General features: G+C 43.1%; 1 protein-coding gene across 1 annotated transcript in view; it reads left to right on the forward strand.

Annotated features, from left to right (window-relative positions):
• Nucleotides 1-16,077, forward strand: part of THSD7A (thrombospondin type 1 domain containing 7A) — a 278,576-nt gene that overhangs the window by 208,191 nt on the left and 54,308 nt on the right. Inside the window, exons 12-13 of the mRNA XM_064166895.1 lie at nucleotides 3,834-3,966; nucleotides 7,236-7,339. Coding sequence (XP_064022965.1) covers nucleotides 3,834-3,966; nucleotides 7,236-7,339 — 237 coding nt within the window. The remainder of the gene's footprint in view (nucleotides 1-3,833; nucleotides 3,967-7,235; nucleotides 7,340-16,077) is intronic.

Here is a 16,077-nt window from a genome sequence, read left to right on the forward strand (position 1 = left end):
CTGGCAGGGAGGTGATCTTTAGAGATCCCTTCCAACCCCTAACATTCTGTGGGTCTGTGATTCTCTGTGAAGTAGGGAGGTAGATAGATAGATGGATAGATTAATAGATAGATTAGATAGATAGATAGATAGATATGCCTACATATGTGATTTTGGCTAGTTTCTTTTATCCCCATCCCTGGAAGGTTTTAAGACCATACTGGATGTGTCTCAGGGCAACCTTATCTAGTGGACCTTATCAGGGGAGTTAGAACAAAATGATCCTTGAGATCCCTTCCCACCCTGACAATTCTGTGGTTCTGCTCCAAGGAAAATTGAAGGAAAGTTAATAAAAATCAGCATAATTTAAGTTGATGTTAATGGTCTGATTTAAATACACTTGGTCTGGTTTTTAAATACACTTGGCAAAACTCTTAAAAACAGTGCAGATCTCCCCCCTGAATTTTTGTTATATTGAAATCATACATGAAGTTAAAGTGATGAATGGCTTAATATTGCCCACATTTCTCTGCCTCACCTCCTTTTCTCTTTATTTTAAGTTTAACAGGAGGTGTTATTCTAACATGTACTATTACAGACAGACTCTGTAATACCCCATCTTCCACAGGGTGCTAATCCCTGTGTGGGAGGTGGTGGTTACTCACAGCTACCATATTATCAGAATGTAAGATATTGTTACATCAAATACACATACTTCCAGTGTCATGGCCAATTCTTTATGCTTTCTAAAGAGCACAAGCACAAAGGTATTTTAGCAGTAATTCCTATTAGTGCTTAGTGTTAAATAGAATCATAGAATCAACCAGGTTGCAAGAGACCTCCAAGATCATCCACTCCAACCTATCCCCCAGCCCTATCCAGTCAACTAGACCATGGCACCAAGTGCCTCATCCAGTCTCTTCTTGAACACCTCCAGGGATGGTGCCTCCACCACCTCCCTGGGCAGCTCATTCCAATGCCAATCACTCTCTCTGTGAAGAACTTCCTCCTAACATCCAGCCTAGACCTCCCCTGGCACAACTTGAGACTGTGTCCCCTTGTTCTGTTGTTGGTTGCCTGGGAGAAGAGGCCAACCCCCACCTGGCTACAATGTCCCTTCAGGTAGTTTTAGACAGCAGTGACGTACCCCTGAGCCTCCTCTTCTCTAGGCTGATCAACCCCAGCTCCCTCAGCCTCTCCTCATAGGGTTTGTGTTCCAGGCCCCTCACCAGCCTTGTCACCCTTCTCTGGACACCTTCCAGCACCTCAACATCTCTCTTGAATTGAGGAGCCCAGAACTGGACACAGTACTCAAGGTGTGGCCTGACCAGTGCTGAGTACAGGGGAAGAATAACCTCCCTTGTCCTACTGGCCACACTGTTCCTGATGCAGGCCAGGATGCCATTGGCTCTCTTGGCCACCTGGGCACACTGCTGGCTCATCTTCAGCCTACTATCTACCAGTACCCCAGGTCCCTTTCCTCCTGGCTGCTTTCCAGCCACTCAGTCCACAGCCTGTAGCACTGTTAGTAATCAACTAATCACTAAAAAAAAAGATAGTAAGATTAGATTCATAACCTTTGAAGAAGAGAAGAGAATTAAGACCATGGAATCTGGATCTATGAAGTGTTTATTATTAAATACTGTGTTATTTGGGTGCAGTATTAATCTGTCTGAAATATATCTCTTGGGGCAGATCATCTAGGACAAAAATACCATCCTTTTCTGGTCTCATTTCTGAGGGTTTTAAGAAAGTTCTCGCTGCAATGAGTGTATCTTCATGAATATTTGCTACAAGCTAGCTAGTGTAGGCTTCTATAAAATGGTGTGTTTGTGACCCAACACAGGCACGTTGTCACTCAGTGAGCCGAGCTCCTTTTCTACCGCACAAACAATTTGTTACTTGATAGGGTTTACCCATTCGTGGCAGCAGGCTGGTTGGCAGCTTTGCTGGGCTGCACGTCTGTCTTGCCCCTTGTGCCAGCCCCTGGCATCTCCTGCAGCTGATTGACTGGGGAGTGGAGGGTTTCCTCTGTGCTGAAAAGTGGCCAGGTGGTGGAGAGCCACCGCCGGTATTCTCCTACCGCTTGCTCCTAATTACAATTGCTTGGCCGCGCTCCAGCACGCTTCTGTCTTCAGACAAGCTGCATCTGCTGTAATAACCCACCCAAAGCTGATAGCAGCCCAGTCAGCCAAATGTCTCTGCTGTGGCTCTCAGGGGGAAAAAAAGAAGAGAAAAAAAAGGAAGTTAAAAACCCCAAAGCAAATCCCCAAATTTTACCATATCATCATAGAATCACAGAACATTCTGAACTGTAAGAGACCTTTCCAGATCAGCTAGTTCAACCCACCTGCAGTGAGCAGAAACCTCTTCAACTAGATCAGATGGCTCAGAGCCCTGTCCAACTTAACCTTGAATGTTTCCAGGCCTCGAGCTGCTACCACTTCTCTGGGCAACCTGTGCCAGTGTTGTGTAAAACCCTAATAGTAAAACATTTATCCCTTGTCTCCATTCTTCCATTGAAAACCATCACCCCTTGTTCTATCACAACAAGTCCTGCTGCAAAGATTGTCCCCATCTTTCTTATCTGCCCTCTTTAAGTATTGAAAGGCTGAAATAAGGTCTCCCTGGAGCCTTCTTTTCTCTGTGCTGAATGACTTCAACTCTTTCAGCCTTTCCTCATAGGAGAGTTCTTTGAGGGCTCTGATCATATTCACCGCCCTCATCTGGACCTGTCCAAGAGGCTCATATCTTTCTTCTGCCCAGAGATGGACATAGTACTCCAATGGGGTCTCACTGGAATGAGGGCAGAATCAACTCCCTTGACCTGCTGGCCACAGTTCTTTTGATTCAGCCCAGGAAGCAACTGGCTTTCTGGGCTTCCAGCACACATTTCTGGATCAAGTCCAGCTGTTCACTCAGCAGTACCTCCAGCATGATGCAATATTTGTGTATTAGATATTGCTGTGACACTAATACAGGTTTATGGATTTTTCTCTTCACTTTCTGCCTGAAGAACTGCTACTTGAAGATGTTTGAAATAAAAATTTCTACAGGAACTGTTTACTGTTTATTAGTGATATTTAACAACTGCAATTGAAAACTGTAAACTTAATCCCAGAGTGGAATTTCTCTTTCTGGATTTACATGCAAATGATTTGGACAAACTTACACTTTGCAAAGTGTAGCAGCAAACTGAGGGAGTTTAATTTTTTCATTTTACTTGAACTGTGTATTCATTTGTTCAGTATTGCTACTACTGCATTCTCTTTAGCTCTGGTTCCTGGCCTTTAGCTGAGGTTAAAATGCTTTATCCGTGTCCCAGTTTTGCTGGGACAAATGGCTGGAAGCCATTAGCAGAGGACAACTGAACTGATGAGTATCCCATACCATAAACATGACACTCAGTATAAAGGGGGAAGTCTGCTAAGGAGAAGAGAGCCTCCTGCTTCAGCTCCTGCTCTTGCTTTGGTTCCTCCTAACTCTGCTCCTGTTCCCTGAGGATTGTTTTCCTGTTCAGTGTGACTGTTGTACCTTCTCTGGACTAAGTATAACTTTATATACTTCATATTGCCATTTGTATCAGTGTTGCTGTTGTACTGAATATGTTTTCATTCCAACCTTCAAGTCTGCTGGGGAGGGCTCTTCAGATGACAGAGCAACTGATATAGCTTAACCCCAGATACAAGGCTAAACATAGGCAATCTGTGGCGCTTGATTTTCTGCTTCTGGACACAATAGCATGTCAATATTAACAGTGATCAGTTCAAATACCTGTTGTGTGAAATCTCATTTCCCCCCTAATTCCTATCCCCTGTAGTAGCAGGAGAAACAAGCTCTTCTACTTTTTGCAGGGGGTGCCACAGTCAAGAAGCAGTCCCGTCACCGAGTCATCATCCAGCTCCCCGCCAACGGTGGTCGAGAGTGCCCAGACTCATTGTATGAGGAGAAGGAATGTGAAGCTTCTCCTGTCTGCTATAGCTACAGGTAGTGTCAATCAGCTAGAGACAACTTGCACCTGATTCTTCAACTTCTACTGCCTCTAAAGCTTGCTGTATTCCACTTCTTAGCAGGAGGTGTTTGTTCTAATATGTACTACAGCTGTATTAGAGTTTCAGAAGAGATAATGTAGACTCTGGGCCCATAGTAAATCACTGATTTTGTTCCAGATCCTGTGCAGGAGCACTGCAAACAACTAAGAATCACTTTCCTGGATGAATCTTTCCTAGCAGCTTGTACATTCTGTACAATTAAAAATGTCTTCCTTGTAAAAAATTATCCTAAGTACTGAAATGCAGCCTCATCTGCTTAGGAGGGCTGGCTTGTGCTGCCACACTATGCACTGTATTCTCCCTTTCCATCACTGGCAGCCCTGAGACAGTCCTCAGGTCATTATATGCCATTATATATACAAAGTTCTGTGTGTTCACTTAAATCTCACTAGAGAGCAAGTAGGACTGTTGCAGCAGTGGGAATCTGCATTTAACTGCTTGAGAATAATTGTGGGCAGTTTGCTAGTATCCATCTCGTGGGTGTGGGAAGGTCTGGATGTCCAACAAGATCTGACTGTCCATCCATGGAGAGTTTAGAAAATTTCCATGCATTTGCTTGGATTTACTTGACAAAACAAGAAAAAGAGGTTTCTGATGTGTAATAAATATCAAATTGGAAGCCAGTGGACTTTTTCTCCACCTGCTAATTCTTTGCTTCAGAGGTACAAGCAGAATTTAATCTTATTTTAGCAAAACTATTGAGAATAGATTAAAGAAATCTGTTCCTTCCATCATCTGGCAAGAGCTATTGTTGCAAATTGATTAGGAGATAGAATCATAGAATCAACCAGGTTGGAAGAGACCTCCAAGATCATCCAGTCCAACCTAGCACCCAGCCCTATCCAATCAACCAGACCATGGCACTAAGTGCCTCATCCAGGCTTTTCTTGAAGACCCCCAGGGACGGTGCCTCCACCACCTCCCTGGGCATTCCATTCCAATGGGAAATCAGACTGTATGTAACTGAAATCTATGAAAGGCTGTGAAAGAGAATTGAGAAGCTACCAAAATCAGACTCTGAACATCAAAGTATATCTTGAGAACTTTTTCTAGTTGATAGCAGAGTCAGAGTTACTTCTCTCATAGCGCTGATGGCTTCTCATCCCTTTATTACCTTTACTACCAAATGTTAGCTGAGCTAGTGCATGTTAATGTTCTGAGCACAAGAAAGAAGGGAAGCTGAGGAGTAGCAGATGAGGTTATTTGCATTTCATGACACGAACTAATGCTGAACACATTTGCTAAGTATTTCCTGTAGCATCTTTCTGACCTGCACACATGGTGCAATAGATAAGACTCCCACACCCAGCTTGGCACATGCCTTAGCTCAGATACTGGCCTGCAGAGGCAGGTTGCTGTGAAAATTGAGGTGCAAAACCACTGAGATGATTTTAAACATGAGAGCAGCTGATGGTGTGAAGCATGGATATAGCATTTTCTTTTCCCCCCACTCTGAGTAATTCAAACAAGTGTGGACTACTTCAGAGATGTGGCTGTAACCAGACTAGCCTGGATTTGTTACATTTAAGGCCTGGGTTTTGTAGCAGTTTATATTAATGACAGAACAATTTAAGCAGCACCATGTTGTGTTTGGCATCAAAGTCTTTCTGTGAGTTCTTTTTGTCTGTGTTTTAGTTTGATGTAATCTGGGACCATATTTACAGTGTGTTGGATCTCTTGGTTGGCTCCACGTTTGCAAGGTGCTGCCGCTCAGCTGCCACCCAAGACCCCAGGTGCTCTGAGATTGCCTAAGGCACTCTTGCAGTCACTTCAACCTGCTCTCCCATTAACTTGCTGTAGCTGAGGCTCCTAATTGTGTCTGATTTTTCCTTTTGTAATAATATTTTGAGGATGAAGCTTAGGAAGGGAATTTGCTGTGAAAACTTTGCTCTTGTAATCAGATAATTTGAAATCTGAGAAAACAAACCAAAAATCCTCAGACTTTCTTCATCTGACCTCATCTCTGTAGCTCACAAGACTTTTTTGTGCTTCAAGCAAAGTAAAATTGCTCCATTTGTTGTGTTACAAGCCATGCCTCAGGGAGGAGGGGAAGAAAAGACCTAGTGGAGCAGAAAGACATGCACTAACACCTACCTGTGGCAGTGTTAACTGCCAAAAGACATTCCCAATACTGCATCAACCCTGGAGTCTTCTCTCTGGAGTGTATTTGGGGAACTTCAACACGTTTTTCCTTTACTGAAATAGGTGAAAAAAAGAAAGGAAGAGAAAGTGAGAAAGAGAGGAGGTCTATTAGGCCATGCTAGCATTTAAAACTCATCCTCATTAACGTGTCCATGTTTTTTTGAGCTGTGTCCCTTTGCTAAATCCATTTTTCAGATTTTTGTATGTCCTCTGGTTGACTGGTGAAGCATTCTGAGCATGCTCACATATCAATCCATAGCAAAGGATATGTTCTGCTAAATGGGTGTTCAAGTCACAATTTGGTTATTTTGTGTAGTATTCTCTTTTGACATTTCTCTGTCACATCATCTATTAGTGTGTTAATGCTTTGCCTTAATGTTTAATCCTCTTAGTGTGCTTTGTGTTCACTGGGCTTTTGTTAGGGAATGTTAATGTACATTTGCACTTTGAAATCCTTGGAAATAGTTTGCTTTCTCTTTCCTCCTTCACCTCCTCCTTCCTACCCTGTATTTTTAATGGCCTAATCGTAGAATGAGCAAAAAAAAATGTTAAAGAAAAAGGGAGAAGTTTACAATGTTGTTACTGTTAGCTGTGATTTCTCTCTGGCAAATTAATAACTGTAACCAACAGCTTATGGTGCTTTCTAGTACTGTTCAGCACTTGTGCTGCCTCAGTTTTGGTGTCTACAAGCTTAGAAGGATTGTTTGACACTGACTATAAATATCTGAGGGCTGGCCAGAAAGGGGGGGACAGGCTCTACTCACTCCCTGTGATAGGACAAGGAGCAATGGGTGTAAGTTGCAGCAAAAGAGGTTCTGCCTCAACACAAGAGGGAAATTCTTTCCTGTAAGGGTCCCAGAGCACTGGCACAGGCTGCCCAGAGAGGTTGTGGAGTCTCTTTTTCTGGAGCCTTTCAAGGCCTGTCTGGATGTGTTCCTCTGTGATCTGTGTTAGGTAGCATTGTCCTGCTCTGGCAGGGGGGTTGGACTGGATGATCTCCTTGGGTCCATTCCAACCCCTAACATTCTGTGATCTTGTGACTACTTCCCCCCCTCATTTCAGGTGGAAGACCCACAAGTGGCGCAGATGCCAGCTGGTACCATGGTACGTGCGCCAAGACAGTCCAGGAGCTCATGAGACCTGTGGACCTGGGCTACAAGCAAGAGGTTGGACTATTTGTTTCTGTTATTTATTCTTCAGAAATCTATCACTAGTGTAGAAAATGCCTAACACTTTAGTTGTTATAACCTGAATTAATTTTATCTGTATTTCTATGCACTAGAACTGGATGCTGGTATGGTGCATCCCAACCAGTATTTGTTAAGTGTTTTGTTCATAATATATAATTGCTAATTTTCCTTTCAGCATAGATACCACATTAGTCACTGATTGTATTGTTGTTCAGTTTGTTTCACCACCCTTAACTGTAGCAAGTTTGCAGAGGGGTTTGTAAGAAGTCTATTTCCAACAGAAGAAAATAGAAAGAGAAAAGTGACTTCATATGTTTTGGTTGGTGAAGAGGTTTGTGCAAATTCACTTGTAATGATGTTGAATTTTTCACTTGGTGGGCATGTGAAGGCATGTTTACAGGTATAGCCATTAGAATGAATAGAAGATTTTGCTCCCTATATGTGTTTCACAGAGTAGAATCAACCAGGTTGGAAGAGACCTCCAAGATCATCCAGTCCAACCTAGCATTCAGCCCTATCCAATCAACCAGACCATGGCACTAAGTGCCTCATCCAGTTTGTTCCTGAACACCTCCAGAGATGGTGACTCCACCACCTCCCTGGGCAGCCCATTCCAGTGCCAATCACTCTCTCTGCCAACAATTTCCTCCTAACATCCAGCCTAGACCTTCCCCGCCACAACTTGAGACTGTGTCCCCTTGTTCTGTTGCTGGTTGCCTGGCAGAAGAGACCAACCCCACCTGGCTACAGCCTCCCTTCAGGTAGTTGTAGACAGCAATGAGGTCTGACCTGAGCTTCCTCTTCTCCAGGCTGCACACCCCCAGCTCCCTCAGCCTCTCCTCACAGGGCTGTGCTCCAGGCCCCTCACCAGCTTTGTTGCCCTTCTCTGGACACATTCCAGTATCTCAACATCTCTCTCGAACTCAGGGACCCAGAACTGGATATAGTACAGTTTGTTTGAAAACTTGGGACTGGGGAGCTCCACAATAATTTTGAACTGGAAGGATGCTCTGGAGGTCACTCGATCCAGTCCTCCAACACAAAGCAAGGCCACCTTCAACGCCAGATCAAGCACAGAATAGAGCAATTTGTCATGTCAAGGGCCATGTCTTGACATGTTTGAAATACCACCTAGTATGGAGAGCTTAGAGACTCTCTGGGCACTTGCTGCAGTGCTTGTCCACTCTAACACTGCGTTTTCTTTTCCTAATATCTACTCTGAAATTTCTCTTGCTGCCATTTGTGTCTGTGGCCCTTTACCCTTTCACTATATATCTGGGAACAGTCTGACTCTCTCTTCTCTATACCCTTGAACCAGGGAATTGTAGAAAGCATGAGAGATGCAGGACTTTGCATTTACACTGCTAAAGTTCTGTACCAGACAATTTCTCCAGGCTGTCAAAGTGCTCTGAATGGCAGCCCTGAGCTCCAGGCAGGTATTGCCTGCTCCTCTCAAAATAGTGTTCTCGCCAAACATGCTGAGGATGCTTTCTGCACAGGTTGTTAAAGATGCTAACCACTGAGGTGCAGCATTCAACTGGCTGCTGGTCCAGCTTCAAAACCACTGATCCTTTGAGCTCAATGATCCAGACATTTCCCTGCCACTTCCATTTAACAGCAAATAATTTTGCATTTAACTTCAGCTTTACTGCCACCTGTCTTTGCAGAGAATGTTGTTTTTAACAGGATTGGGCATGTCTGACTGTTAAGTCTTGCCAGAAATTGGTTTTAAGTGCATTAAATGAATTCAGTATGAAAATAACTGCAGTTCCTACTTACTGTGTTAGAGTAATTGAGTTGCTTTGAAGTACTAGTCAACCCTGAATTCCAGGAAGGACTTTTTCCTTTTGTCTCTTGTGAGTGCTAACTTCTGTCTGTTACAATAACATTGGCTCAGCAGATTGTGGAATTCCTGAGCAAGGACACTGCTAACTGCAGAAGTGACATGTTCAGGTCATTAACTTCCTTGCAGTATGAGAGAAGGTTATGATATACTTAAAAAAGTAAATCTTAAGGTAGTAACTCCTGCCACGTACTCAGAAAGTGTTGCAGGAGATCAATTTAGGGCTTACCACACAATGAAACCTGAAGGTATTGCCTGCTAACACAAAAGACTTCTAACTGTGGTAATTCTTTCAAAGGTCTATCACTAATGTGATCTATTTCTAGCAGCTCTGGAGGATACATTCAGATTACACACTGAGAAAATAAGATTTCTGTCTTTCAAGTTGGAGTTTAGGTAGTACAAAATGTTGTCTGCTCTACTCATGTGGTAGTAGCTGAATCTCTTGACTTTGCCTCAAAGTCAGTTAATAAAGAAACTGCTCACTGCAAATGGGGATTTATTGTTCTTGTGTGTCAGGAGAGATTGTTTTTGCCAGCTGTGAACATGGGTAGTGTACAGGCATACAGAGTACTACATGGTTTTGGAGTTGTTAGGCATACAGTTTTCAAACCTGGTGAAAGAGATGAGCAGAATTTCCTTCTGGTACTACATAGAGTTTGATCTTGTAAAGGATGATGCATTGAAGCAGCAGTCTTGTTCCTACAAGCAGACGAAAGTAGCTCTCCAGTGTAATGTGGTCAAGTGGTAGGGTGAGCAATTGTTAATTAAGAACCCTGGAAGCAGCTAAGCCTGGAGGGAGTGGGTGGTTTGGGTAGAAATCTGTAAATGTTTCTGAGATCAGCTGTTGGAAAGGGAAGAGTTTTTCTTTGCTCCTGCATTTTGTTAAGGCTCTCCCATGTACAAAACCTCTTGTGGAATTCGCAGGTGAAGTGGTTGAAATTGGGCAACCAAAGGCTATTTTGTGCCTCAGTTCAAGTAGCAAAATACAAGTCTGAATACTATCTAGTCTGTTGTGGTGTGAAAGCTACAGGCATTTGTAATAACATTAATTAAAAACAAACCCAGAGCCTTTCCCCCCCTCAGTATTTTTCCATTTATGTAAAGGATGTAAAAGAACATAAAATATAATTGCAAACAAAGGTATATTATGGACCACGTCTTAATATTTCAATACCTGACAACGTGGTGAATGTCTTCTGTATTTGTGTTTAGCAATGCAAACTGATTTTCTATGGGAGCCAAAGAATCAAGTGCTGCTTTTCTTTAGCTTGAGGAAAGTAAAATACTTGCTAGTTTCTTGAACATCATTACAATGAATGTGACTTGCAAGTAAGGCTTGAATTTTTGCACAAAACTAACTTTGACTTGGGGAAAAAAATACTTCTGCCGACCTAGAGATCATTGGTTGGAGTTTTATTTACTTTGCACCTCAGACAATTGCATTTTGGGCATGGACAGTGTGTTTTGTTTCATATAATTTATCTTCTACAAAGGGCATCAATATATTCCCTTTCCCCTCTTACTTTTTGAAGTATGCCATGAAAATAGTGAATGTTCAGTGATGGACATTGTTTAGTTTGGTCCCCTGCACAAGAGGTGATTTCATGCAAGGTGCTCACTGAAGGGAAGCTAACCTGAGAGCAGTCAGCTGCTTGATAGAGCTCTGCTCTAAACAGTAGGCTGGATGAGGCACTTAGTGCCATGGTCTAGTTGACTGGATAGGGATAGGGGATAGGTTGGAGTGGATGATCTTGGAGGTCTCTTCCAACCTGGTGGATTCTGTGATACTATGAGTATTAGAAAGGTTTCAACAGTTTCTGAAGGAAGACTTTGGGAGAGGTTTTGTCAGCTCTCCCTGCAAATTCCTTGTTCCCCCCTCCATACTTGCCTTCTCATAAATAAAAGTTTCCACACATGGTGGGAAACTTTGCATGATAATATGGAATGGAGAAATCTGCACCAAAAATCATTGATTTAAAGATTATGTTGTGAAATAGGTACAGAAAAGATTGAGATGCTACTTTCCAGGCCCTTTTAATAACCCCAAACCAGGGAAATGCTAACCAGTGAAATACAAGATCCATTTGGTATAAAATGGTGACACTGCATCTATGAGGTGATGAAGGCATAGAGATATTTTAAACAGGACATTTAACTGCTGACTTCTGTACAAGCATTTACCATGCTGCAAAAAAACAATTGTAGACATAGCAGTGTTTCTTTTTCAGTTGAAAACCAGTTCATTTCAAATCTCTCACGCTCATAAATGGCAAAATCACACATTCATTTGTGTGCTTGTGGCAATTTACTTCAGACGGCAAAGTGAAACAATAACCTTATAGAAGTAATCTCAGCCCCTTGGTTTCCTGTGGATTGTCCTTTGGTTTTGTGTTGATACTCAGCAGAGCAGGTAATTGCATTTGTGTCTGTGGGAGCAGTTCTCAGTTCCTCCTCCTTTTTCAGTGCAAGGGGATGTTGCCACTGCTATTAGTTTGTCCTATTTCTGCTCTGATTGCCTACGCACAAACACTGCCACACAGATTAGCAAATGTGTGAAGTCAAGAACAGGAATGTACACGAGGGAAAAGGCACATCTGACTGTGCATTCATTAGCAGTTTATTTTGAACAAAATACTCTTCATATTTCACTTAGAGAGTTAAATCTGAAGGGAAAAATGGAAATGGAATCATCGAATGGTTTGGGTTGGAAGGAACCTCCAAAGGCCATCTAGCCAGCATTAAAGATAACTAGTGTGGTGTCTGATCTTAAGAGTCTCTGAGTAGCTAGACCATATGCAGGACTTGCTTTCTAATAAACCTTTATTATTCACACATCCATCCTTCAGCTGTTTTTGTGGCATCAGTTTTCCTTGGGTGAATCATGGTGTTTGAAGTTGTGATTCATTGTTAAAGACAGCTCTGGTTCTGTCTGCCTTGTATAACGAAGCTTCTGCTACAAATTGTGTCAGTTCAGATGAACGTCTCACAAAAGCAGAACCTGGGCCAGTGCAGAGGGAAGAGAATAAAAAGGAACAGGGCAGACAGTCATGGAAATTGTGTTGGATTTCTATGATGAATGAAAATTTGCAGTGGTACTGCAGGTAAACTATCTTTTAGCAGTGGATGAGCAGGGCAGGAAAGTATTGTAGAATTACATTAAATTAAGAATTGTGCCTACCTTTTGTTCAGAATCCTCAAGAAAGGCTGAAGCTTGCTTTTAACCCTACCCAACAAGAACAGGAATTACAGAGAAAAGCCATATTTTACTGCAACACCTTTTATGTTGTGTTTATTTTCACAAGGTCTTTCTGAATTAACAAGAGTGAATTGCCCAAATGTCTTGAAGAGTCACCTGAAAACCAGGAAGGATGAGCACAGAGTGTTGGCAAATACAAAATGTGGGGGGGAGGAAGGGAATAAAAAAGAAAGATAAAAACTAGAAGAGGGTAAGTGCTTCATAAATCCAGGTTCAAGTATTTGGTTTTGGGTTATGGAAGTCATTGTGAGAGGAGCCTGCTCCAGCTAGGGTTTCCTGAGAGATCATAGAATCAACCAGGTTGCAAGAGACCTCCAAGATCATCCAGTCCAACCTAGCACCCAGCCCTAGCCAATCAACCAGACCATGGCACCAAGTGCCTCAGCCAGGCTTTGCTTCAACACCTCCAGGGACAGTGACTCCACCACCTCCCTGGGCAGCCCATTCCAATGCCAATCACTCTCTCTGCCAACAACTTCCTCCTAACATCCAGCCTAGACCTTCCTTGGCACAACTTGAGACTGTGTCCCCTTGTTCTGTTGCTGGTTGCGTGGGAGAAGAGCCCAACCCCAACTGGCCACAGCCTCCCTTCAAGGTTGTTGTAGACATCAGTGAAGTCCCCCCTGAGCCTCCTATTCTCTAGGCTAATCAACCCCAGCTCCCTCAGCTTCTCCTCACAGGGTTTGTGTTCCAGGCCCCTCACAGTTTTGTCACCGTTCTCTGGACACCTTCCAGTATCTCAAAATCTCTCTCGAATTGAGGAGCCCAGAACTGGACACAGCACTCAAGGTGTGGCCTGACCAGTGTTGACTGCAGGGGAAGAATAACCTCCCTTGTCCTGCTGGCCACACTGTTCCTGATCCAGGCCAGGATGCTGTGGCTCTCTTGGCCACCTGGGCACACTGCTGCCTCATGTTCAACTACTATCTACCAGCACCCCCAGTGCTACTTTGTTTTTTTAAAGGCTGCCATTTTTTTATTGGCACATAGACACCTTCAAAGTTGTGTCTGCTCAGTGAGATAGATTCACCTGTGAGCTTTGCAGTTGTGAAGACCTTAGGCAGGTTTGTGCTACGTTACACTCAAAAATGTGTGTTCAGAAACCTCAGATCCAGTGACTTCTGAAGGAACTTAGAAATGCAGTTGGAATGCCTTTTGAATTCTAGGCAACTTACTAAAAAGGCTTATTTTGCCAGTAGCTTCTGCAGCCTGAAGTAGGGCTTGTTGGCTGGCTTCCCAACGCTGCTGAAGAGGATGTGTAGCAGATGAGAAGCTCGAGTGCTCAGACTGCAGTAGCCTAATCACATCACCATGTATATGGATGGATGCACATGGTAAGGGCTATCCCAGTGACTGAAAAGAGATTTGCAAAAGGAGGCACAGCCTGCAGTCCTTGCCACCATAAATCTTCCTCAGTTTTGTAGGAGGAATGGTATGAAAACTGTGAAATCTGTCAGCCTGTTGGGGAGCAGCAAAAGGAAGGTCATTTGTAAAAGCTAAGCAGAAGCTTATGCAGCCTGACTGTCAGAGAGAATATGGGAATGTTGCTGGGAATTGGCCATTATTAAGGAGCTGACCCCAAGCTCTCACTACTCTTCATTTGCAGGGTGCATGTAGAGTTATTTGAAAGACAGCACAGTGAGGAAACTGAAGGGAGCTTCCCAGGGCGGCTATGGGCACTCATGAGGAAGCTTTGCAGTCGTGTTTGGGCTGCAGGGAGGCTTGGAGGCAGAACCAGTGGTCAAAAGCCCTTCCCTCTTGCTGTGCATGAGCAGAGACAGAAGCCTCTCTCTGGGCATCACTTATGGGGGTGGGGGTATTTGCTCATGTGAAGGTTTTGTGCCCTTACTGAAAGCACAAGAAAAGAGGCTACTCCATCATGGAATGAGAAACTAGTTTAACACCAATGAGACAGAATGGATTAGAGTGCCCTATTGCCTGGTTCATATTTGAGGCAGCTCCAGGTTTTGTGCTGAATTTGGACAACAGTGCTCAAAGCCAGTATGTCCTAAGGAAATAAGTTTTAATTGACAAGCAACAGCTCCAATCTCCAGAAATACTTCGTAACTGGAAAAAAATGGCATCAGCAATGTGTTGTAAAACAAAGGACATAGGATGTGCAGATTTAGAAAGTAAGTTTGTAGGTTTAAGGGTCACTGAATCTCAGAGCTCTGTGAGATCTTGGGGAAGTATACTAATGCTGTCTACAACTACCTGAAGGGAGGTTGTAGCCAGGTGGGGTTGGTCTCTTCTCCCAGGCAACCAGCAATAGAACAAGGGGACACAGTCTCAAGTTGTACCAGGGGAAGAATAGGCTGGATGTTAGGAGGAAGTTGTTGGCAGAGAGAGTGATTGGCATTGAAATGGGCTGCCCAGGGAGGTGGTGGAGTCACCATCTCTGGAGGTGTTCAGGAACAAACTGGCTGAGGCACTTAGTGCCATGGTCTAGTTGACTGGCTAGGCCTGGGTGCTAGGTTGGACTGGATGATCTTGGAGGTCTCTTCCAATATGGTTGATTCTATGATTCTATGACATTAACAATGGCAAGGCTTTTGTAAAGACCCACACATGCAACACTTGTTAAAACACAGTCCTAGTGTTTTGCTATGCTGACAACAAATATATCAGCCTGTAGCCTCCTGTGGCTTGGTGGAAACAATGCTGTCAGATAAAGTTTTAATTACATCCAAGTCCCTTGTCTATGAAATTTAGACTGTCTTTATTTCAAACCTGTCTTCTGGGAGATAATCATTGTTAAATACCAAAACAGTTTTGTAAGTGAATGGTTACCATGTTAAATTTGATTTTTCTGTTAGCTCTACTCCTGTTTTATGTTTTCACTTAACAATTACTTGGGCTTCATTCAGTAGTAGAAGAACCATGCTCTTTCCACTTACTGCTGATGTCTGTAATAAATATAACATGGTAGTATAGGCAAAATGATTAGTCTGGCACTGCATGGCTGTATAGTAGTTGCAGACACTTGTCTGTGTAGTAAGTGAATCATCAATCTCAGGGACTTCTATAGAATACAATGAAGTTTGACCAGAGAGGAGAAGGATGTGTTTGCTCAGTTAAGGCTGTGAGTGGTAAAAGTAACTGCATTAACAGTAAGAGCATTTCAGTTGTCAAGTAAGACATTTACCTAGCCAAAATAATACTGTAGTGGAATGTATACAGTTGTCAAAAATCCCTGCTTTAAGGAGTGGAAAATTGCCTACTCTTAACAGTCACGAGGAGTGTAAACCTTTCAAACTGATACTTGCATCTGTGATATAACAGTCAGAAAACAGAATATAGAGGAAATCATCCAGGTCTTTTCAGCTAGAGGTAACGTGAATAGTTACAGACAGGCACTGTGGAAATTAAGATTTTGGAACTGATGCAGTGTGCCAAGCTGTCTTTTAATCTGTGTTGTTATTGAGGTGAAATATTTAGGTCTCAAGAACGAAGTTTTCTTGCTGTGGTTGCTACAGGACACTCTTTCTGGCCTATCAGAGGACTAGATGGAGAGGCAGTATCTAAAATGGATAATAAACTAGTGAAGAAGGTGATGCAAAGTTATTGGGTTAATCAGCAGATCATCTCTTAGCCCTTGGCTAGGTAGAGTTT

Source organism: Pogoniulus pusillus, chromosome 28 (genome assembly GCF_015220805.1).
Source record: "Pogoniulus pusillus isolate bPogPus1 chromosome 28, bPogPus1.pri, whole genome shotgun sequence".
Lineage (NCBI taxonomy): Eukaryota > Metazoa > Chordata > Aves > Piciformes > Lybiidae > Pogoniulus > Pogoniulus pusillus.